A 16,526-nucleotide genomic window follows, 5' to 3' on the forward strand; every position below is an offset into this window, starting at 1 on the left:
ACCCGTGACCTTCTGACTCCCAGACCCGTGCTCTATCCACTATACCGCACTACCTCTTCGCCAGCGAAGGTGTCAACGGTGTATCTGCCCACGCTACGGACCCGCTGAGGATGAATGAGCCGACTGCACACAGTAAGCGCTCAGTAAATACGATCGATCGATCGATCGATTGATTGAGAGTGGCCCGGAGTAGCGGTATCTGGAAGACTTACGGGCTTGGAAGGCTTCTGCAGGTTGGGGGCTTCCCGTGAGCCACAGTGGAGGGTGAGGAAACTGGGACCGAAGCAGGGCGGGAAGCCCGCGAACTTTCCTGGAAGCAGAACAAAGAGGAGGAGCGGCGAGAGAGGGGAGGGGTTGGATGGTACCAGGGCAGAGGGTGGGGTAAGGTGGTACAGGGGTGGGGTATGATGGTACAAAGATAGGGGTAGGGCAGGACAGTACCGGGAACGGGGCAGGAAAGGGGGAACGGGGCAGAAGCTGCCTGGCCAGCCGATTGGCCATTTTACCTTTTATCTGAGTCCCACTGGAGGAGATGTGATCGAAGAGCAAGCAGGCTGTCCCTATCACGTCTCTCTGCCTTTCTTGGTGCCTGGAAACGTAGTCCCTGAGCCCCTGTGCCCACCCTCCACCCCCACCCCAGTTCCAGGGAGCCTCTCCCGGGCCCTGTCTCCTTACCAGTCCAGGACAGTGAGCTTGATCTGATTAATCACAAAGGGCAGCTGCAATGGAAAGGCAAGAGGGCAGAGAGTTAGGGCTTTCACTCCCAGTCCCAGAAGGCCCAATTTCCCAAGTGTATCGATAATGTGGCCCAACCAGAGAAGGTGGTACTGGAGGGTGCCTCAGGACTGAATTCTAACGTCTCTCTTCTGACATTGCCAGGAACCCAATCCAACTCTTCTCTCGACTCCAGATCTCCCCACTCTTCTACCGATGGCACTCGTTCCTCTTTACCTTTTCATCTTTTAGCCTTTCCATCTTCTCATCTTTTCTTTGCTCCCCTAACGCCAATCTATTCACCGTACCTCGATATCATCTATCTCACCATAGAGCCCCCGCCCACATCCGGCACGTGGCCTGGAACGGCCTTTCTCTTCTTATCCCACAGATAATCACTCCCCCCCACCTTCGAAGCCTTACTGAAGGCACATCTCCTCCAAGGGGCCTTTCCCGACGAAGCTGTCATCTCCTCGTCTCCCGCTTCCTTTCTGCATCACCCTCGCCATTAGATCTACACCCTTTATTCACCATCCCCTCAGCCCCACGGCACTTACGTACATATCCGAAACATTTATTTACACAGACGCCTGTCTCCCCGCCTAGACTGCATGGGCAGGGAGCATTTCTACCAACTCTGTTATATTGTACTCTCCCAAACGTTTAGTACAGTGCGCTGCACGCAGTAAGCACTCAATGAATACAATTGCTTGACTGCCAACTCTATTGTATTTTACTCTCCAAACGCTCAGTACAGCTTAAAAACTCTATAAATATCACTGATTGATTCCCCTCACCCTGCACTCCATTTCTGCTCCTGGCTTTGAAGATGGGGACTGTGGTGGTCTGCCTGTTATGAAGGGGAAGAGAGTTCCTGGACTAAGGGAGGATGTGGGTGAGGGGCAGGCGGAGAGACCACTGTGGGCAAGGAATGTGTCTGTTTATTGTACTGTACTCTCCCAAGAGCATAGCACAGTGCTCCGCGCACAGTAAGCACTCAATAAATACGATTGAATGAAGGAAGGAAATCGAGGCACATTGAATAGGTTGGTGTTGAGGAGCAAAATATGCAGGTGGGGTTGGCGTGGGAGAGGAGGGAGGAGAGGTAGGAGGGAGCGAGCTGCCCTTCCATCCCAAAACCCCAGGGTTTGGTTTTGAGCTAGAGTGGCTGGGAACCACCGTGGAGTCCTGGAGAGGCTGGTCAAAGCCGCCCACAGGGAAGGTGATTTGGGGTTTTGAACCCCTTGAAAGAGACTGAGCCCAGGTCAGCAGAGAGGAGATTGGGGCAGTCCCAGAAAGGGACCAGACAGGACAGAGGATTTCGCAGCGGGTGAGGGAAGGGGGAGAATGATGAGATTATTAGTTTTTTAACGCGGATGAGACGGGATTTGATGTTACCCTCGGTAGGTCGAAATACCATCTATTGACCTCTCTTCTCTCCTGTGACGCCAACTCCTCCTCCCTCCCGCCCCCCGCCCCAGGCAGAGCCACTTGGAGGGCCCCGGAGCGGCGGGGTAAGGGGAGGGCTCGTTTTAAGTGACACTCCGACCTTGGGGGCGAAACATTTTACCTGAACGGTGTAGGTCAGGACTTGGTTCCACACCGGGGACTCCGTTTCAGACTCGGCCCCGGTTTTGAGCTGGGAACGGCCAGTCAAAGCATTAGAGCGCCCTGCCTCTTCCTCCCCCGCCTCCTCCCACCCACCTGACAGTGACGGGCCAGCCGGTTCCCATCGAGCAGCCGAGGGAGATGGCCCGGGCAGACCCCGTCGGGAGACGAGGGCCTCTGCATCCCGATTAGCTGAGAAGAAGCCATCGCCGTCGCCCGCAGAGGAGCGCGGTAGCAATGGAGCAGGGAGAAGCTTCGCTCGCTCATCCCCCCCATCTCCTTCCCTCCCCTCCATCGGTCATCGTAAGGCCTCCCCAGGCCTTCGGGAGGGGAGAAGACCCTTCTGGGTATCTTGGTGCTGCCCCTCCCCGAGGGAAATCCCAGATCCAGGTGAGAAGGATGAGGGATTCTAGCACTCCCAGCTCCCAAGTGGCACAGCATTCTCCACCTCCTGCGGCTCCAGACAAAGTCGAGAGCCGTAGGCAAAGGCAATCGCTCCCCACGCCCCTGGACGTTTTGCACGGGCACTTCCCCCACTCACTATTTTCCCAGCCACATCCACCTCAACCAAGGGATTCAACAAGCTCCTCTTTCCCTTTGGCTTCTGGGAAGGCCAGAGGGGATGGAGGTCGGGTTTTCTTCCTAGAGAGGAGGAGATTGCCATTAAATCCCATTAAATCCCATCGTGTCAGGACCAAGTGGAGAAAGGAGTTTGATCTGGGGAAAGGGCCGGGAGAGGGAAGGGCTGGGGACCAATCCTGGTGCCACCTTGAAAAAGTCTCCTTGGGTTTCTAGACTCATTGTCAGGACAAGACAGTGCCCCGCCCATGGGAAGGCGCTCTCCTCTGGCGAAGCGCTCTGCCCACTGTCATCAATACCCAAGGACAGTGCCAAGTGGGGTGGCTAGACCACGGAGAGGCTGGGGCAGGGGGTGGCGCTGCGGGGCTAAGCCGAGCTGGGGGGCCGGAGGGGTTGCCTCCGCTCCCTCTGCGGCCTCGACCTTACCGGGGCGCAGATCCTCGGCCCTGTAGATGAAAATCCGCAGGGTGGCGAGGTAGTCGGGGAGAGCGGCCGGCTTGAAGAGGCTCTTCTCCAGGTCCTCCCGCTCCAGGGGCTGTGTCTGCTCGACCTACCGAGACCAGAGAGAACGTGGCGCGGGAGAGAGCAAGAGACCCCTGGGAGGACCGGGCTAGGCCGCAGGAGGTTTGCCCCAGCCTCCCGGGGGCCGTCCACAGGCTCTGGCCCCCATGGGAAACCCGGTCGTCCCCGGAGGCGGACTCACCGGGGCTTGGTCTCCGGCTCCGAGGACATAGAGGCTGACCTTCAGGTAGCCCTTCACCCCGGCACTCAGGTTATTGGGCTGGTAGAGGCTCAGCCATTTCCCCAGAAGAGCGTGTCCTAAAGGGGAAGAGGAACGGCATGATCTGGTGACCTTGTCTCTCAGAACCCGTCCTGTCTCCCGGGCGACATCGGTCTTGGTTCATTTCATTCCAGCAGACGGGGATGTGCCCTCAGGCCGAGCGACCGCTGGCTCTGGCTAGGGGAATTCGGTCCTTCTTCACCGGTGCTGCGGCCAATAGAACCCGGTTTGCCGAACGGGGCGACCGTTGTGGGTGGAAACCTCGGGGATGGGGCAGAACTCAAGTTGATCCAGGCCTAACTTTAACCCCCAACCCCACCTCCACCTGCAATCCCAACTCCAGATCCTCATCTCAACCAGGAATCCCAACCCAATCCCACCTCCGCCTGCAATCCCAACCTCTAAATCCAGCTCCTTATCATCTCAACCAGCGATCCCCACCTCAAACTCCAGTTGCTTAACCTCTCGACCAGGAATCGCGACCCAACCCACTGGGGAAGCAGCATGGCTGAGTGGAAAGAGCACAGGCTTGGGAGTCAGAGGACGTGGGTTCTAATCCCGGCTCCACCACTTGTCAGCTTTGTGATCTTGGGCAAGCCTCTTAACTTCTCTGTGCCTCACTTACATCGTCGGTAAAATGGGGATTGAGACCGTGAGCCCCATGTGGGACAACCTGAATACCTTGTCGTAATAATAATTATGTTAAGTGCTTACTATGTGCCAGGCACTGTACTAAGCGCTGGGGTAGATACAAGGTAATCAGGTTGTCCCACGGGGGGGCTCACAGTCTTAATCCCCATTTTACAGATGAGGTGACTGAGGCACAGAGAAGTTAAGTGACTTGCCCAAAGTCACCCAGCTGACGAGTGGCAGAGCCCGAATTAGAACCCATGACCTCTGACTCCCAAACCCTTACTCTTGCTACTAAGCCACGCTGTTTCTACCTACCCCAGCACTTAGAACAGTGCTTGGCACATAGTAAAGGCTGAACAAATATCATAATAATAATAACCCCACCTCCACCTCCAACCCCAACACGTAACTACAGCTCCCCATCATCTCAACCAGCAATCCTAATCCAAACCCACCTCTCAACCCCTCGCTGATCGAAACCTGAATCCTACCCGAGAAATACAAAGAGTTTAAAACATTTCCATGCATCTCTTGGTCATTTCAAAGGTGCTAAATCTAGCCAGTCAACGAAGAAACCATTAAAACCAAGACTAACCACCGACGTCACCCACTAACCCAACCTCACACCACTAATCCCAACCCGGTGAGTGTTAACTCATCGATCGGTGATATTTACTCAGAGTTTACTGTGTGCGAAACACTCTACTAAGTGCTTGGGAGAGTACGGTATAACCTGGAGCGTGTTCCCTGCCCGCAAAGCGCTGGCGGGCTAAAGGAAGAATTTACAGCCTACAGGATAGCGTAAAATCCACAGAGTGCCACCCAGACACTGTCCGGCATCTGGCCCATGCCCAAGAGAAGCAGCGTGGCTTAGTGGAAAGAATACAAGGCCGGAGAGTCAGAGGACCTGGGTTCTAGTCCCGGCTCTGCCACTTGTCTGCTGTGTGACCTTGAGCAAGTCACTGAACCTCTCTGTGCCTTGGGTTCCTCATCTGTAAAATAGGGATTAGATCCTACTACCTCCTCCTTGGACTGCAATCCCCTGGAGGGACGGGAACTGTGCCCAATGTGATTATCTTGTATCTACCCCAGAGCTTGGTACAGTCTTTGGGACATAGTTCGTTGTTACTATTATAATTATTATCACATCGTTGTTCTTATTGTTATGAGTAGGGTAACGTTTCCATCTCCAAGATGGCGGGGTGATATCTGGGCAATGAAATTCCCTGTACCCATGAGTTTGGATGGGTAACAGCTGGCCCCTACTTAAGGCAGGCTTAGAATAAAGTCTCGGTCGAACCGATTTTCGGCTTGACAACTCCTAACCCCGGTCCCCGTTCGGAATGACCGTAGCCCACCTCGGGTAAAATCGAGTTCATCATCCCAGGGATAGCAGGTCCCAGTTCTGGGTCACCTGACTCCCCGTCTTTTGAGTCTTGAGCTGTTTCACCCTCCTAATGAACAGATGAGAAAAACCTGGACTATTTAACCACTGGTATTTGTGAAGCGCTGACTATGTGCCAGGCCCTGAAATAAGCACTTATTAATACCATTGGTCGATTGACAGATTGATTGAGATGGATGACTCTGCTGAAGAGGGGCAGATTGTCTCCTCTCCAAGGCCAGCTTGGCCTGTGTCGCTAGGACCTACCTGGGGAATGATAGACGAATCCAATTTCCACCTGAATAGAGAGAGAGAGTCAGGAGTCAAGGGCTTCTCCCGGGAATCCAGGCTCCTGGGATCGGGCCAGCCTGCCCGCTCCCCCCTGAGTCTCTGGGCCTTGAGAGGGTGGGGGTGAGGCCGGTTCAGAGGAAGAGCGCAGCCCAGGTAGAAAAATTGAACACGGTAGGAGGAAGCGATGGGACACTGAGCAAATTTCCTCCCCCTTCTCCTTCTTCTTCTCCTCCAACTCCTGCTCCTATTCCTCTTTCTCCTTCCCCTTTACTTTTTCTCTCCTTCCTCCTACTTCTCACAGAAAACTTTCCCAGTGGAACCGGGTTAACACGCCAGTGTCTGTCTCTGGGAATGAGCTCGGGGCCAGGCAGTAAGGGAGAAGGATTCAGGTCAGGATTCGGCCAGGGCGGGAGCCAGGCTGGGGTGGGGTGGGGTGGGACGGCCATCCCACCGTCTTCGGTCCCACGGGTCACAGTGGCCGCCGCTCACCTGGAACATCCCAAGGAGCGAATCGGAGCGCAGGGCCCGGGAGTTCAGCGCCTGTAGGATGGGGCAAGAGGGACTGTGACTCTCTGAAAGGGTAAAACCCTGGAGCCTGTCCGGGCCCAACACAGAGGGCAGTCGTGAAACCGGCCTCGAGCCACAGTGGGCTGGGCTGCGGCGGGACAAGTCCGGGCTGGGTGGGACAGGGTGAGGCAAAAGATGCCCAAGATGGGGAAGGGTGAAAGTGGCCTATCTGTCTGTGTTGTTCCTAGGGGTTGTTCTCTGACCCCGACAAGGCCTCTGCACTGTGAGCTCATCTCCGGGCCGTGAGCTCAACTAGACCGTGAGCTCACCGTCGGCGGGAATGTATCCGTCGTCGTATCGTACTTTCCCAAGCTCTTAGTACGGTGCTTTCCACACAGTAAGCATTCAATAAATACGACTGAGTGAATGAAAGAGGAAGGAAGGCAGGCAGGACTGAAATAGGATGGGCAAGGAGCCCTCCCTTGACACCTGGAGTTCCGTCTGACCGAGCCTGGGCACTGGTTGAACTTTGGGTCCCGAGCTGATCCAGCCCCCGTGCTCCTTCTCACCCTATAAATGGAGCCCCGGGACTCCTGCATTTTCATAATAATAACAATAATGACGGTATTTGTTAAGCGCTTACTATGTGCCAAGCACTGTTCTAAGCGCTGGGGTAGATATAAGATAATCAGGCTGTCCCACGTGGGGGTCACAGTCTAAGAAGGAGGGAGTACGATTTAACCTCCGTTTGACGGATGAGGTAACTGAGGCCCAGAGAAGTTAAGTGACTGGACTTGGGTCACGCAGCAGACACATACATGGCAAAGCCAGGATTAGAACACGGATCCCCTGACTCCCAGGCCTGTTGCTCTTTCTACCGGGCCGTGTTGCTTCTCTGAGTGTCAGAGCGGTACGGTGGTGTGGAAGTGCTGAAGGGGTAAGGAGGAAAAGAAGAATGAATCGGGGAAACCCTCCTGGAAATGGTGTGATTTCAGCTGGGCCTTGAAGATGGGGGAAATGGAGGCCATACATTTTCTGAGAGAGAGGAAGTGACCGGAGGGAGGGAGAGTACAAACAAGACTCACAAGGCAAAAGGTGAATTTAGGAGGAAGGAAAAAGCTGAGCTGGGGAGCGTTTTAAAGGGTGGTGTTCTCAGCCCGCGTCTTTCACTAGCCAACATTTTTGGAGGAGGGGAGTAGCCACCGTTCGGCATCTGGGACACCCCCCACAGCCCCGCAAACCCCCGAGTCCCCTGGCCTCCCCTCTGCTCCATCAGGAGCTCTGTGCTACGTCTGCTCGGATTTGAATATGGCCCCGAGAGAGACCAGACCTGAGGAGACGGCATTCCGGGGGGTGCTGGCAAGCTGTGGCTACCCCAGAGGTAGCCCAAGGGCCCACGGGGCCCTCGGAGGGATTCTAGAGGACCCACAGGATGGTCGTAGCTCCCTTTTCCTGGGGTACGAGGAGCTGGGGGAGGGATGGGACCGGATCCCGGAAACGGTGGTTTCTACCGATAACCAAAGGGGAAAACCTGTGGGGCCTCTCGTTCGTTACCTGGACTGTGATGTATTCATCGAAGAGCTTGGAGGCAAGCTGGTGAAAATTCTGGAAGAAGATCTGAAGCGGAAGAGAGCGGGGTGGGGAGCTCCCCAACGGACATTACCACCTGGTCGCCCAGCCCCGTGGAGAACCGGAACCCAACTGTATCCACCCCTCCGGGCTTCCCGCTGCTTCTGCCGGGATCCCAGCTGGGGTCAGTCCCACCCAGGGGAGTGAGGGGGGTCCAGGGTGGGTTCCCACCTGGAGAGGAGATTGGGAAACGGCCAGATCCCGGGCTCCCTCCTCACGACGGGGCCCGGATGCAGGTCCGGGGCTCTTTGTCCCTCCACTTCCCCCAGACCACAGGTCCTGACCCCTCGGTTAGCATTTATTGCATTTGAAAACACAAGGTGAAGCTTGGGAGTGGGAGGTCCTCTCTGTTGGGAGGGACCTCGCGGGCAGGGATCGCGTCCGCCGACTCGGTTGTATTGTACTCTCCCAAGCGCTTACTGCAGTGCTGTGAGCAGGGTAAGCACTCCGTAAATACTATCAATTGACCGATTGATTGAAAATGCCCCGGAAGGGGCAGGAGAAGGGCCCTTCCGCAGTGCTCCGGCCAAGGGGCTGGCACCGACTCTGCTACCAGGCCTCCCCGCCTGCCCCCGGGGGACCTGAGCGCCAACCTCATTGAAGAAGGGGTTATTCCCCCTCTGGATCCGCGTCCGGTACTCGTGGTGGCCAATCAGCACCTTCACCACTGGCTTGATGTCATTCCCTTGGAACTGGCGGCCTTCAATTATCCTCACCCGCACCTGGGAGGGGGGACACCCCTCCGTGAGTGTCAGGGAGGCGGAGGAGAGGGTGTCCTGTGCCCCTTTATTCACTTACTTATTCCGTTACCATCGGTTTGGCCAGAACACTCGCCTTCTGTCTATGCGTTGCGGTTAGAACATGGAGGCGGAATTAGGGAACGCTCTTCCAACCACGCGAGCATCTCTTGACGCGGCACGGCATCGTGTCACAAGAAACCGTTCATAGCACTGGACGGGGTGAGGCCTGCCACATGAGTCTTCCTTAACGTGCCACGAGGGAACAGTGTGTATGGGGGATGACTTTTCCAGTTAATAATGATAATAATAATAACTGAGGTATTCGTTAAGAGGTGGGGTCAAGAGCCCTTAACCTTGTCCCTCTCTGCAGTCTCCCATTTCCTCCTGCCTTCGAGACATTTCTTCTTGGAGGTCCCACAGACACCTCAAACTTACCGTGTCCAAAACAGGACTTCTTATCTTCCCACCCAAACCCTGTCCTTAACTCCCATCTAATCCTCCTTGACCCCCTCAGCTGCCATCGACACTGCGGACCCCTCCCTTCTCAAGGGAGCACTATCTAACCTTTGGTTTTTTGGACGGTTCTCTCCTGACTCTCCTCCTACCTCTTTTCACAATCTCTTTCACCAGTTCTTTCTATCTTCCACCCTCTGACCCTGGGTGTCCCTCCAGGCTCTGTTTTGGATTGCCTTATTTTTCACAATACTCTCACTTCCTTGGGACGCTCTCCCACTCCTTTGGCTTCAACTGACACCTCTATGCAGAAGACTTGCGGAGCTCCCTCGCTAGCCCCAACTCATCTCCTCTGCAAACTTACATTTCCTCCGTCTCCAGGACCTCTCTTTCTAGATGCCCTGTCAGCATCTCAATCACTCAAAACCTCCAAAACAGAACTTCTTATCTTTCCTCTCTAACCCTCTTCTCCATCTGACTTTCCCATCACAGCTGACAAACCGCCATCCTCCCCATCTCTCAAGCCCATAACCTTGGCATTATCCTGGACTCCTAATAATTAATAATAACTGCTATTTGTAAAGCACTTACTATGTCCCAAGCACTGAACTAAGTGCTGGAGTAAATACCAGTTAATCAGATTGGCAGAGTCTCCGTCCTTCATTGAGCTCACGGTCAAAGGGAAAGGGAGAACAGGTATTGAATCCCCATTTGACAGACGAGGAAACCGAGGCACAGAGAAGTTAAGTGACTTGCCCAAGGGCACACACAGGTCAGTGACAGATCCGAGATTAGAACTCAGACCGAGTCATGTCAGTACTTCCTTCCAGAATCCACTCTTTCCTCTCCACCCAAATGTCCACCAAGCTTGTTCAAGCACTTGTCCCATCCTGGCTTGACTACTGCCTCGTTCTTTTCACTGACCTTCCTGCTTCAGTTTCTCTCCCCTCCAGTCTATATTTCATCCAGGAACATTTTTCTGAAAGATCATTTCGCACAAGTGTGTCCACTCTCTAAAAAATCCCAATAGTTGTCCATTCCTCTCTGTATCAAACCTAGCAGTTGTCCATCGGTTTTAAGGCAGTAAACCAGCTCTCTCCCTCTTTCTTAACCACAACCATCCCCCATTATACCATTAGAAGGAGCGCACCTTGCTCCTCCCAAGACAACTATTTATTCTAGTGTCCGATTCCCCCACTAGACTGGATCCTTGAAGGCGGGGAGCGTGTCTACTGATTTTATCATACTTTCTGAAGTGTTTTGTATAATATTCTGCCCAGAGCAAGCACTCAGTAGATACTCTTGATTGATTGAGTGAACCATAGGGGCTCTATAATTACTGCTGATTCATTAATTGGGACTTGATTTCTACTCTGGTTACTCTGACTCCTCACTTCAGGTCCATCTGCTTCCATTGGCTTAGTGGAAGGAGCACGGGCTCGGGAATCAGAGGTCGTGGGTTCTAGTCCCGGCTCCGCCACTTATCAGCTGTGTGACTTTGGGCAAGTCACTTAACTTCTCTGTGCCTCAGTTACCTCGTCTGTAAAACGGGGATTAAGACTGTGAGCCTCACGTGGGACAACCTGATTACCTTGTATCTACCGCAGCACTTGGTGTTTGGCACATCATAAGCACTTAACAAATATCGGTATTATTATTATTATAAACCTGGGCAAGGGAGCCTAGGAGAAGGAGAAAGAAGGAGTGGAAGAGGAGGTGGAGAAGAAAGAGGAGGAGATGAATGAGAAGGAAGAGTAAGAGGAGAAGGAAAAGGAGGAAGAGGAAAAGGCAAAGGAGGAGGAGAAAGAGGAGGAAGAACAGGAAAGAAGGGGAAAAGGAGGAGGAAGCAAGATCTTCCTATCCCCGGGGGATAACCGCAGTCAGGACGGGGCTCCCCTCACCTGGAAGTCCTGCGGCTTGGGCGCCTGAGTCTTCTGTACCGCAGTGCCAGGCACTTCGGATTTCCTTCTGGGTAGATCTGCAGTGCTCTTAACGATGCTGACTTCGGGTCCTGAGAAACACAGGTCAGGGGGCTCGGGTAGGAGGATGAAGGAGCCAGCAAGATCTTGTGGCTAGGCAGGACTCTGCCAGCAGGTATTTGCTCCACAGGGAAACTGCACTACTATTTCTTCTTTCCCAGGGAGTGTCCTTTCCCAGCGTATTTTCTAGGGCTGCCCCTAGTCTTGACCTCAGGGAAGTCCCTCAGCGTGATCACTGATCCCCAGAGACTGTGTGTCTGCGCCTCCCATTTCTCCGCTCATCGTCTGGGCTTTGGGACCTCACGGGAATCCTTCCCCACCTTTGTACAGGGGCCTGTGGGAGAGGGACCTGCTTGGAGAAGGACTTGATGGAAGAGCGATCTGCAGAGAGTGCCGTTCGCCGGAGAGGGACTTGGTGCGAGAAGATCTGCTAAAAGAGGGGCCTGCAGGGAGAGAGGTCTACTAGGAGAGGGACCTGCTGGGAGAAAGGCTGGTTGGGAGAGGGGCCTGTTGGAACGGGGCCCGCTGGGAGAGTGATATGCTCCTAGAGAAGAAATCCTGCTGGGGGTGAAACCTTCTGAAAGAGAGGCCTCCCGGGAGAGGAGCCTGCGGGGAGTGATGTCTACTGGTAGAAGGAGTCTACAGTGATCTACTGGCAGAGAGACTTGCTGGGAGACGGTCCCCCTGGCAGAGGGATCTACGTACTAGGGGAGAGGGACCTGCTGACAGAGAGGTCTAAAGAGGACCCTGCGGGGAATGGGTCCCCCTGGGAGAGGGGCTTGCTAGGAGGGAGCTGGGGAGAGAGGGGCCTGCTGAGAGAGAGGACTACCGGGACGGTGGGGCCTGCTGGGAGAGAGATTTACTAGGAGAGGGACCTACTGGGGGAGAGACCTTCTGAGAAAAGCTCCCGCTGGGGGAGGGACCCGCTAGGAGATAGGTCTACAGGGAGAGGGGTCTGCTGGGAAAAGAGATTTTGGGGAGAGGGGCCTGTTGGGAGAGAGGGTTTCAGGGAGACAGTCCTTCCGGGAGAGATGCCTGCTAGGAGAAAGCTCTGCTTAGAGAGGGGCTTTCTGGGAGAGAGAGGCCTGTTGAGAGAGAGTCCTTCTAGCAGGAAGGGCCCGCTGGGAGTGAGATCTACTTGGAGAGGAGCCTGCAGGGAGAGGGGCTTGGTGGAAGGGGGATCTGGTGAGAGAGGGGCCCCTTAGGGAGGAGGGCTTACTGGGCTTCATGGGCAGGGATAGTCTTCCCTCACTGGCCGTGCCAGTTCCTGAAGGAAAGGCGGGTGACGGAGCAGGCTCGGGGACACGTTTCCCCACACGCTGGGTGGAAGAGCCTGCGCACGGTCACGTTCCCCACGATCTATCGCCTACGCCGCCCGGGGTGCCGCAGAAATTGCCGTCCCACCTCCCCAGCAGCTGCCCTGCCGCTTGGACGCGGGTCAGGCCCGCCCACCCAGGGCACCGAGGAGTCCGGGACGCCGGCTCAGGGCTCGGCGGGCTTTTTTACGGAAGGAGAGTACCTAGGGGTCCAACGGGAAGCCGCTTACCTGCCCATCGGGGTGCCGGCCTTGGCAGACAGGTAACCCGCAAGGTAATGGTGCACTGGAAGGCAAATCGTCAGCTCGTGGCGGGGCTGCGGACGGCACCCGGGGCCCGACCTTAACTGACCAGCTGACCTGAACCCCCGTTGCTTCTGCTCAGATGGTGCTCACTTTTACTGTGTTGCGGAGCGGACTCCGTTGGCATTTAAAAGACATCATGCAGGGGGAAGGGAGGGGGAAGCCAAGAGAGTCTGGGGAGAAGGAGAAGGGGCTTCGAGGAAGTTCTGCGTCTGCTAGCTCTGCGCATACTAAGTGCTCAATATACTACCGATGATTGACTGGTAGATTCTGGTTGATGGATCGATTCTAGTGGGAGAGGACAGAAGGAAGCCGGTTGGAGGGTGAATCTTAGGCGAAAAATCAGAGACTCAACGTGGGCCCTGACAAAGAGGAAACACATCAGATTGATGATGAGCCATCGGGTTGGTCTTCCTCTTCCGGGAAATAGCATGGCCTAGTGGATAGAGATGGGCCTGGGAGTCAGAAGGACCTGGGTTCTGATCCCGCCCCCGCCACCTGTCTGCTGTGGGACCTTATTTCTCTCCGCCTCAGTTACCTCGTCTGTAAGATGGGCCGTAAGACTGTGTCCCAGATAGGACGGGGACCGCGTCCAAGCTGACCAGCTTGCATCCAGAGCTTTAGAACAGTGCCCGACGCGTCGTAAACGCTTAACAAATCCCGCCATTATGATTACGAACAGAAACGAAGAAAACCAAACTCACCTGGGTGGGCTGCAGGCTACGGTCCAGCAGGGGCAGCTCTGTCAGAACCAGCTCGCTGCTGGGGTCGGCGGCCAGGGCTCCCAGGAGGACGGTGGCCAGGCCAACGAGCCTGGGACGGGCGGGGTGGAGTGCGACAGAGGACAGAGGAGTGGGTCGGTTGATCCCTTCCGCCCCGGCGGGCTCTGCAGCATTCCAAGGCCCGGGTCCCCTAGGCAAAGCCCGGCAGAGCGCAAACCTACCCTCCCAGGGAGGGAAGCGGCCCATGGGTATCCCAGGGAGAGCTTCGGGGCGGAGGCTCCCCTCTTCCCACCTGTCGTCGATCCCGGGAGTCAGGTCTCGGAGGAGGACTTCCACGAAGGAGTCGCCGTCCAGGGGCTGTGGCCCCAGTGACCAGATCAGCGTCTGGGAAAGGCCGGGAGAGAAGTCAGTCTGGTTCCTTCCTCTCCGGCAAATGTGGCCGGGGACGGCTCGGGGTCACGGGGGCGGGACCGAACCGGTCCACTGCACACTTGGGTATGGCCTAGCGGATAGAGCACGGGCCTGGGATTCACAAGGACCTGGGTTCTAAACCCGACTCGGCTTCACGTCTGCTGCGTGACCCGGGGTAGGTCACTTCACTTCTCTGTGCCGCAGTTACCTCTTCTGTAAAACAGGGATTAAATCTTCCTCCCTCCCATTTAGACTGTGAGCCCGACGTGGAACAGGGACTGTGTCCGGCCCGCTAAACCTGTACCCACCCTAGTCCTTAGTACAGTGCTTGACACACACCGTTCTATCCCCCCCAAAATCAATCAGTGGTGTTTATTCAGCGCATCCCCACTCCCAGATGCTCCGGACCCACTCGCCGCCGACAGATTTGGCCCGAGCTTTTCTCCTGCTAGCGTTTGACCCCCGGTGGCCCCACCTCGTTCCAGAAGGGGTTATGATCCTCTCCCACCACCTGTGTCCTCTTCTTGACATCTGGAAGAGATAGAGACAGGGAGAGGCTGCGACTGGGAAGACTCGCAGGAGGACTTGCAAAGTCCTCGCAAAGTCTCAGCCGCGGGAGGGATGGAGAGTAGGGCCAGAGGGAGAGAAACCTTTCCTTTTTCCTTTGGGTGCCTGGGGGGCCGTTCCAAAATGGAAAAGGGAGCCCAGAAAGTCTTTGGACGGCTCTGCGGCACGCGGCAGGAAATGGCCGGGGGACGTGTCCAACCGACTAGGCGGTTCGGTGAAGGGGTCGGAGACTCCCGCGGAGGATGAGCGGCAGGACCCCGGGCCAAGGACCGAAACTAGTGACTGTGGCTTTCAAGGTGCCAATCACACCTTCTCATGCCAGTCAGGTGCCACCGAAGTAGAAAAGTGCAATCAAGGAGTAGCCCTTCAGGAGGTGTTAATTAGAGCAGCGGCGTGACCCAGCGGAAAGAGCACGGGCCTGGGTTCTAATCCCGCTCTGCCACTCTTCTGTGTGTGACCGTGGACAAGTCGCTTCTCTGTGCCTCGGTTACCGCATCTGTAAAATGGGGATTAAATCTTCCTCCCTCCTACTTAGACTGTGAGCCCCATGCGGGACCGGGACTGGGTGCAACCCGCTGACCTTGCATCCGTGTGCTTGGCGCATAGCGAGCACTTAATAAATGCTACGATTATCATTATCCAAACTAGTCGAGACCCGGGGCCTTCCAGCTAGTTGAAAGGTTGGACCCCCAACGGTCAGTTGAGACGGCGGGCAAGGATTTCACACGAGCCCCGTATGGGGCTTGATTATCTTGTGTCTACCCCGGCGCGTAGGACTGTGCTTGACTTATACTGAGCACTTACCCAACACCACAGTTACATAATAATAATAACAACAATAATAACCGTGGCATCCGTTAAGCGTTTACTACCTGCCGAGCACCGTCCTAAGCGCTGGGGTGGATACAAGGTAAACCAGGTTGAACACAGTCCCTGCCCCACGTGGAGCTCCCAGTCTTCATCCCCATTTGACAGATGAGGTAACTGAGGCACGGAGATGTGACTGGCCCAAGGACACCCAGCAGACATGTGGCAGAGTTGGGATCAGAGAAGCAGCGTGGCTCAACGGAAAGAGCCCGGGCTTGGGAGTCAGAGGTCGTGGGTTCTAATCCCGGCTCCGCCCCTTGTCAGCTGGCTGACCTTGGGCAAGTCACTTAACTTCTCTGTGCCTCGGTTACCTCGTCTGTAAAATGGGGATGAAGACCGTGAGCCCCACATGGGACAACCTAATTCCCTTGTACCTACCCCAGCGCTTAGAACAGTGCTCGGCACATAGTAAGCGCTTAACAAATACCAACAGTATTATTATTATTATTAGAGCCCACGTCCTCCGACCCCCAGGCCCGCGCTCTTTCCACTAGCCCATGTAGCTTATATGATTATTATCCCCCGTCTTACCCCTGAAGTATGCAGTCACACAGGAGCTGGGTGGGGGGCTCCGGGCTGGACAGATCTTGGCTGAATCTACAATCAGATGCAGCATCTTTCTCTCGGAGGGTCGCCACTGTGTGCCTCTCCTGAATGTGGACCCCCAAGCTTCAGTCGCTAGAGGCCCGGAAGACTGGGAACCGTGATTTCACTCTGGGGTCCGGTTGCCGAGCAACAGAGGTGATGTCATAAAGGGTGACCAGCAAGTCCCCAGAAAGTGGCCACCAGGTAGAGAAGGGAAAGCCTGAGGCGGCTGTACAACCCACCCAAACCCAAATCCCGAAACATCAGGCACCTCAAATCAATCACCCCGTGATCAGCCGTCACAAAACCAGTCCTCTGCCCAGTCCTCGACCCCATGTCGTGGTCACACCCCGGTCAAGCTCCCCAGCTTAGCTCCCCAGCACCTGAGAGGCCGGCGGTGAGAGGATAGGAAGCATTATCACTTCCCACGCCTCCCCGCGCTACGGACCCAGAGGGTC

General features: G+C 55.5%; 1 protein-coding gene across 5 annotated transcripts in view; it reads right to left on the reverse strand.

The window, feature by feature from the left end:
* The window catches only part of FER1L5 (fer-1 like family member 5), a 36,659-nt gene extending 20,467 nt beyond the window's left edge, over positions 1–16,192 (reverse strand). For 3 of the 5 annotated variants that reach the window (XM_039913203.1, XM_039913202.1, XM_029073021.2), the window contains exons 1-17: positions 16,015–16,190; positions 14,525–14,580; positions 13,931–14,022; positions 13,621–13,729; positions 12,845–12,899; positions 11,221–11,330; positions 8,720–8,848; positions 8,052–8,114; positions 6,480–6,530; positions 5,967–5,997; positions 3,605–3,720; positions 3,328–3,451; positions 2,864–2,964; positions 2,285–2,353; positions 676–719; positions 507–589; positions 213–310 (exon numbers count right to left, since the gene is read on the reverse strand). In XM_039913203.1, the coding sequence (XP_039769137.1) occupies positions 213–310; positions 507–589; positions 676–719; positions 2,285–2,353; positions 2,864–2,964; positions 3,328–3,451; positions 3,605–3,720; positions 5,967–5,997; positions 6,480–6,530; positions 8,052–8,114; positions 8,720–8,848; positions 11,221–11,330; positions 12,845–12,899; positions 13,621–13,729; positions 13,931–14,022; positions 14,525–14,580; positions 16,015–16,099 (1,416 nt within the window). In that variant the 5' untranslated portion in view covers positions 16,100–16,190. Of the gene's footprint in view, positions 1–212; positions 311–506; positions 590–675; positions 720–2,284; positions 2,354–2,863; positions 2,965–3,327; positions 3,452–3,604; positions 3,721–5,966; positions 5,998–6,479; positions 6,531–8,051; positions 8,115–8,719; positions 8,849–11,220; positions 11,331–12,844; positions 12,900–13,620; positions 13,730–13,930; positions 14,023–14,524; positions 14,581–16,014 lie in introns of all 5 variants that reach the window. The other 2 variants (XM_039913201.1, XM_039913204.1) reach the window with 2 other exon arrangements.
* Positions 16,193–16,526: the final 334 nt, after the last annotated feature.

The sequence above is a fragment of the Ornithorhynchus anatinus genome, chromosome 10 (genome assembly GCF_004115215.2).
Source record: "Ornithorhynchus anatinus isolate Pmale09 chromosome 10, mOrnAna1.pri.v4, whole genome shotgun sequence".
Lineage (NCBI taxonomy): Eukaryota > Metazoa > Chordata > Mammalia > Monotremata > Ornithorhynchidae > Ornithorhynchus > Ornithorhynchus anatinus.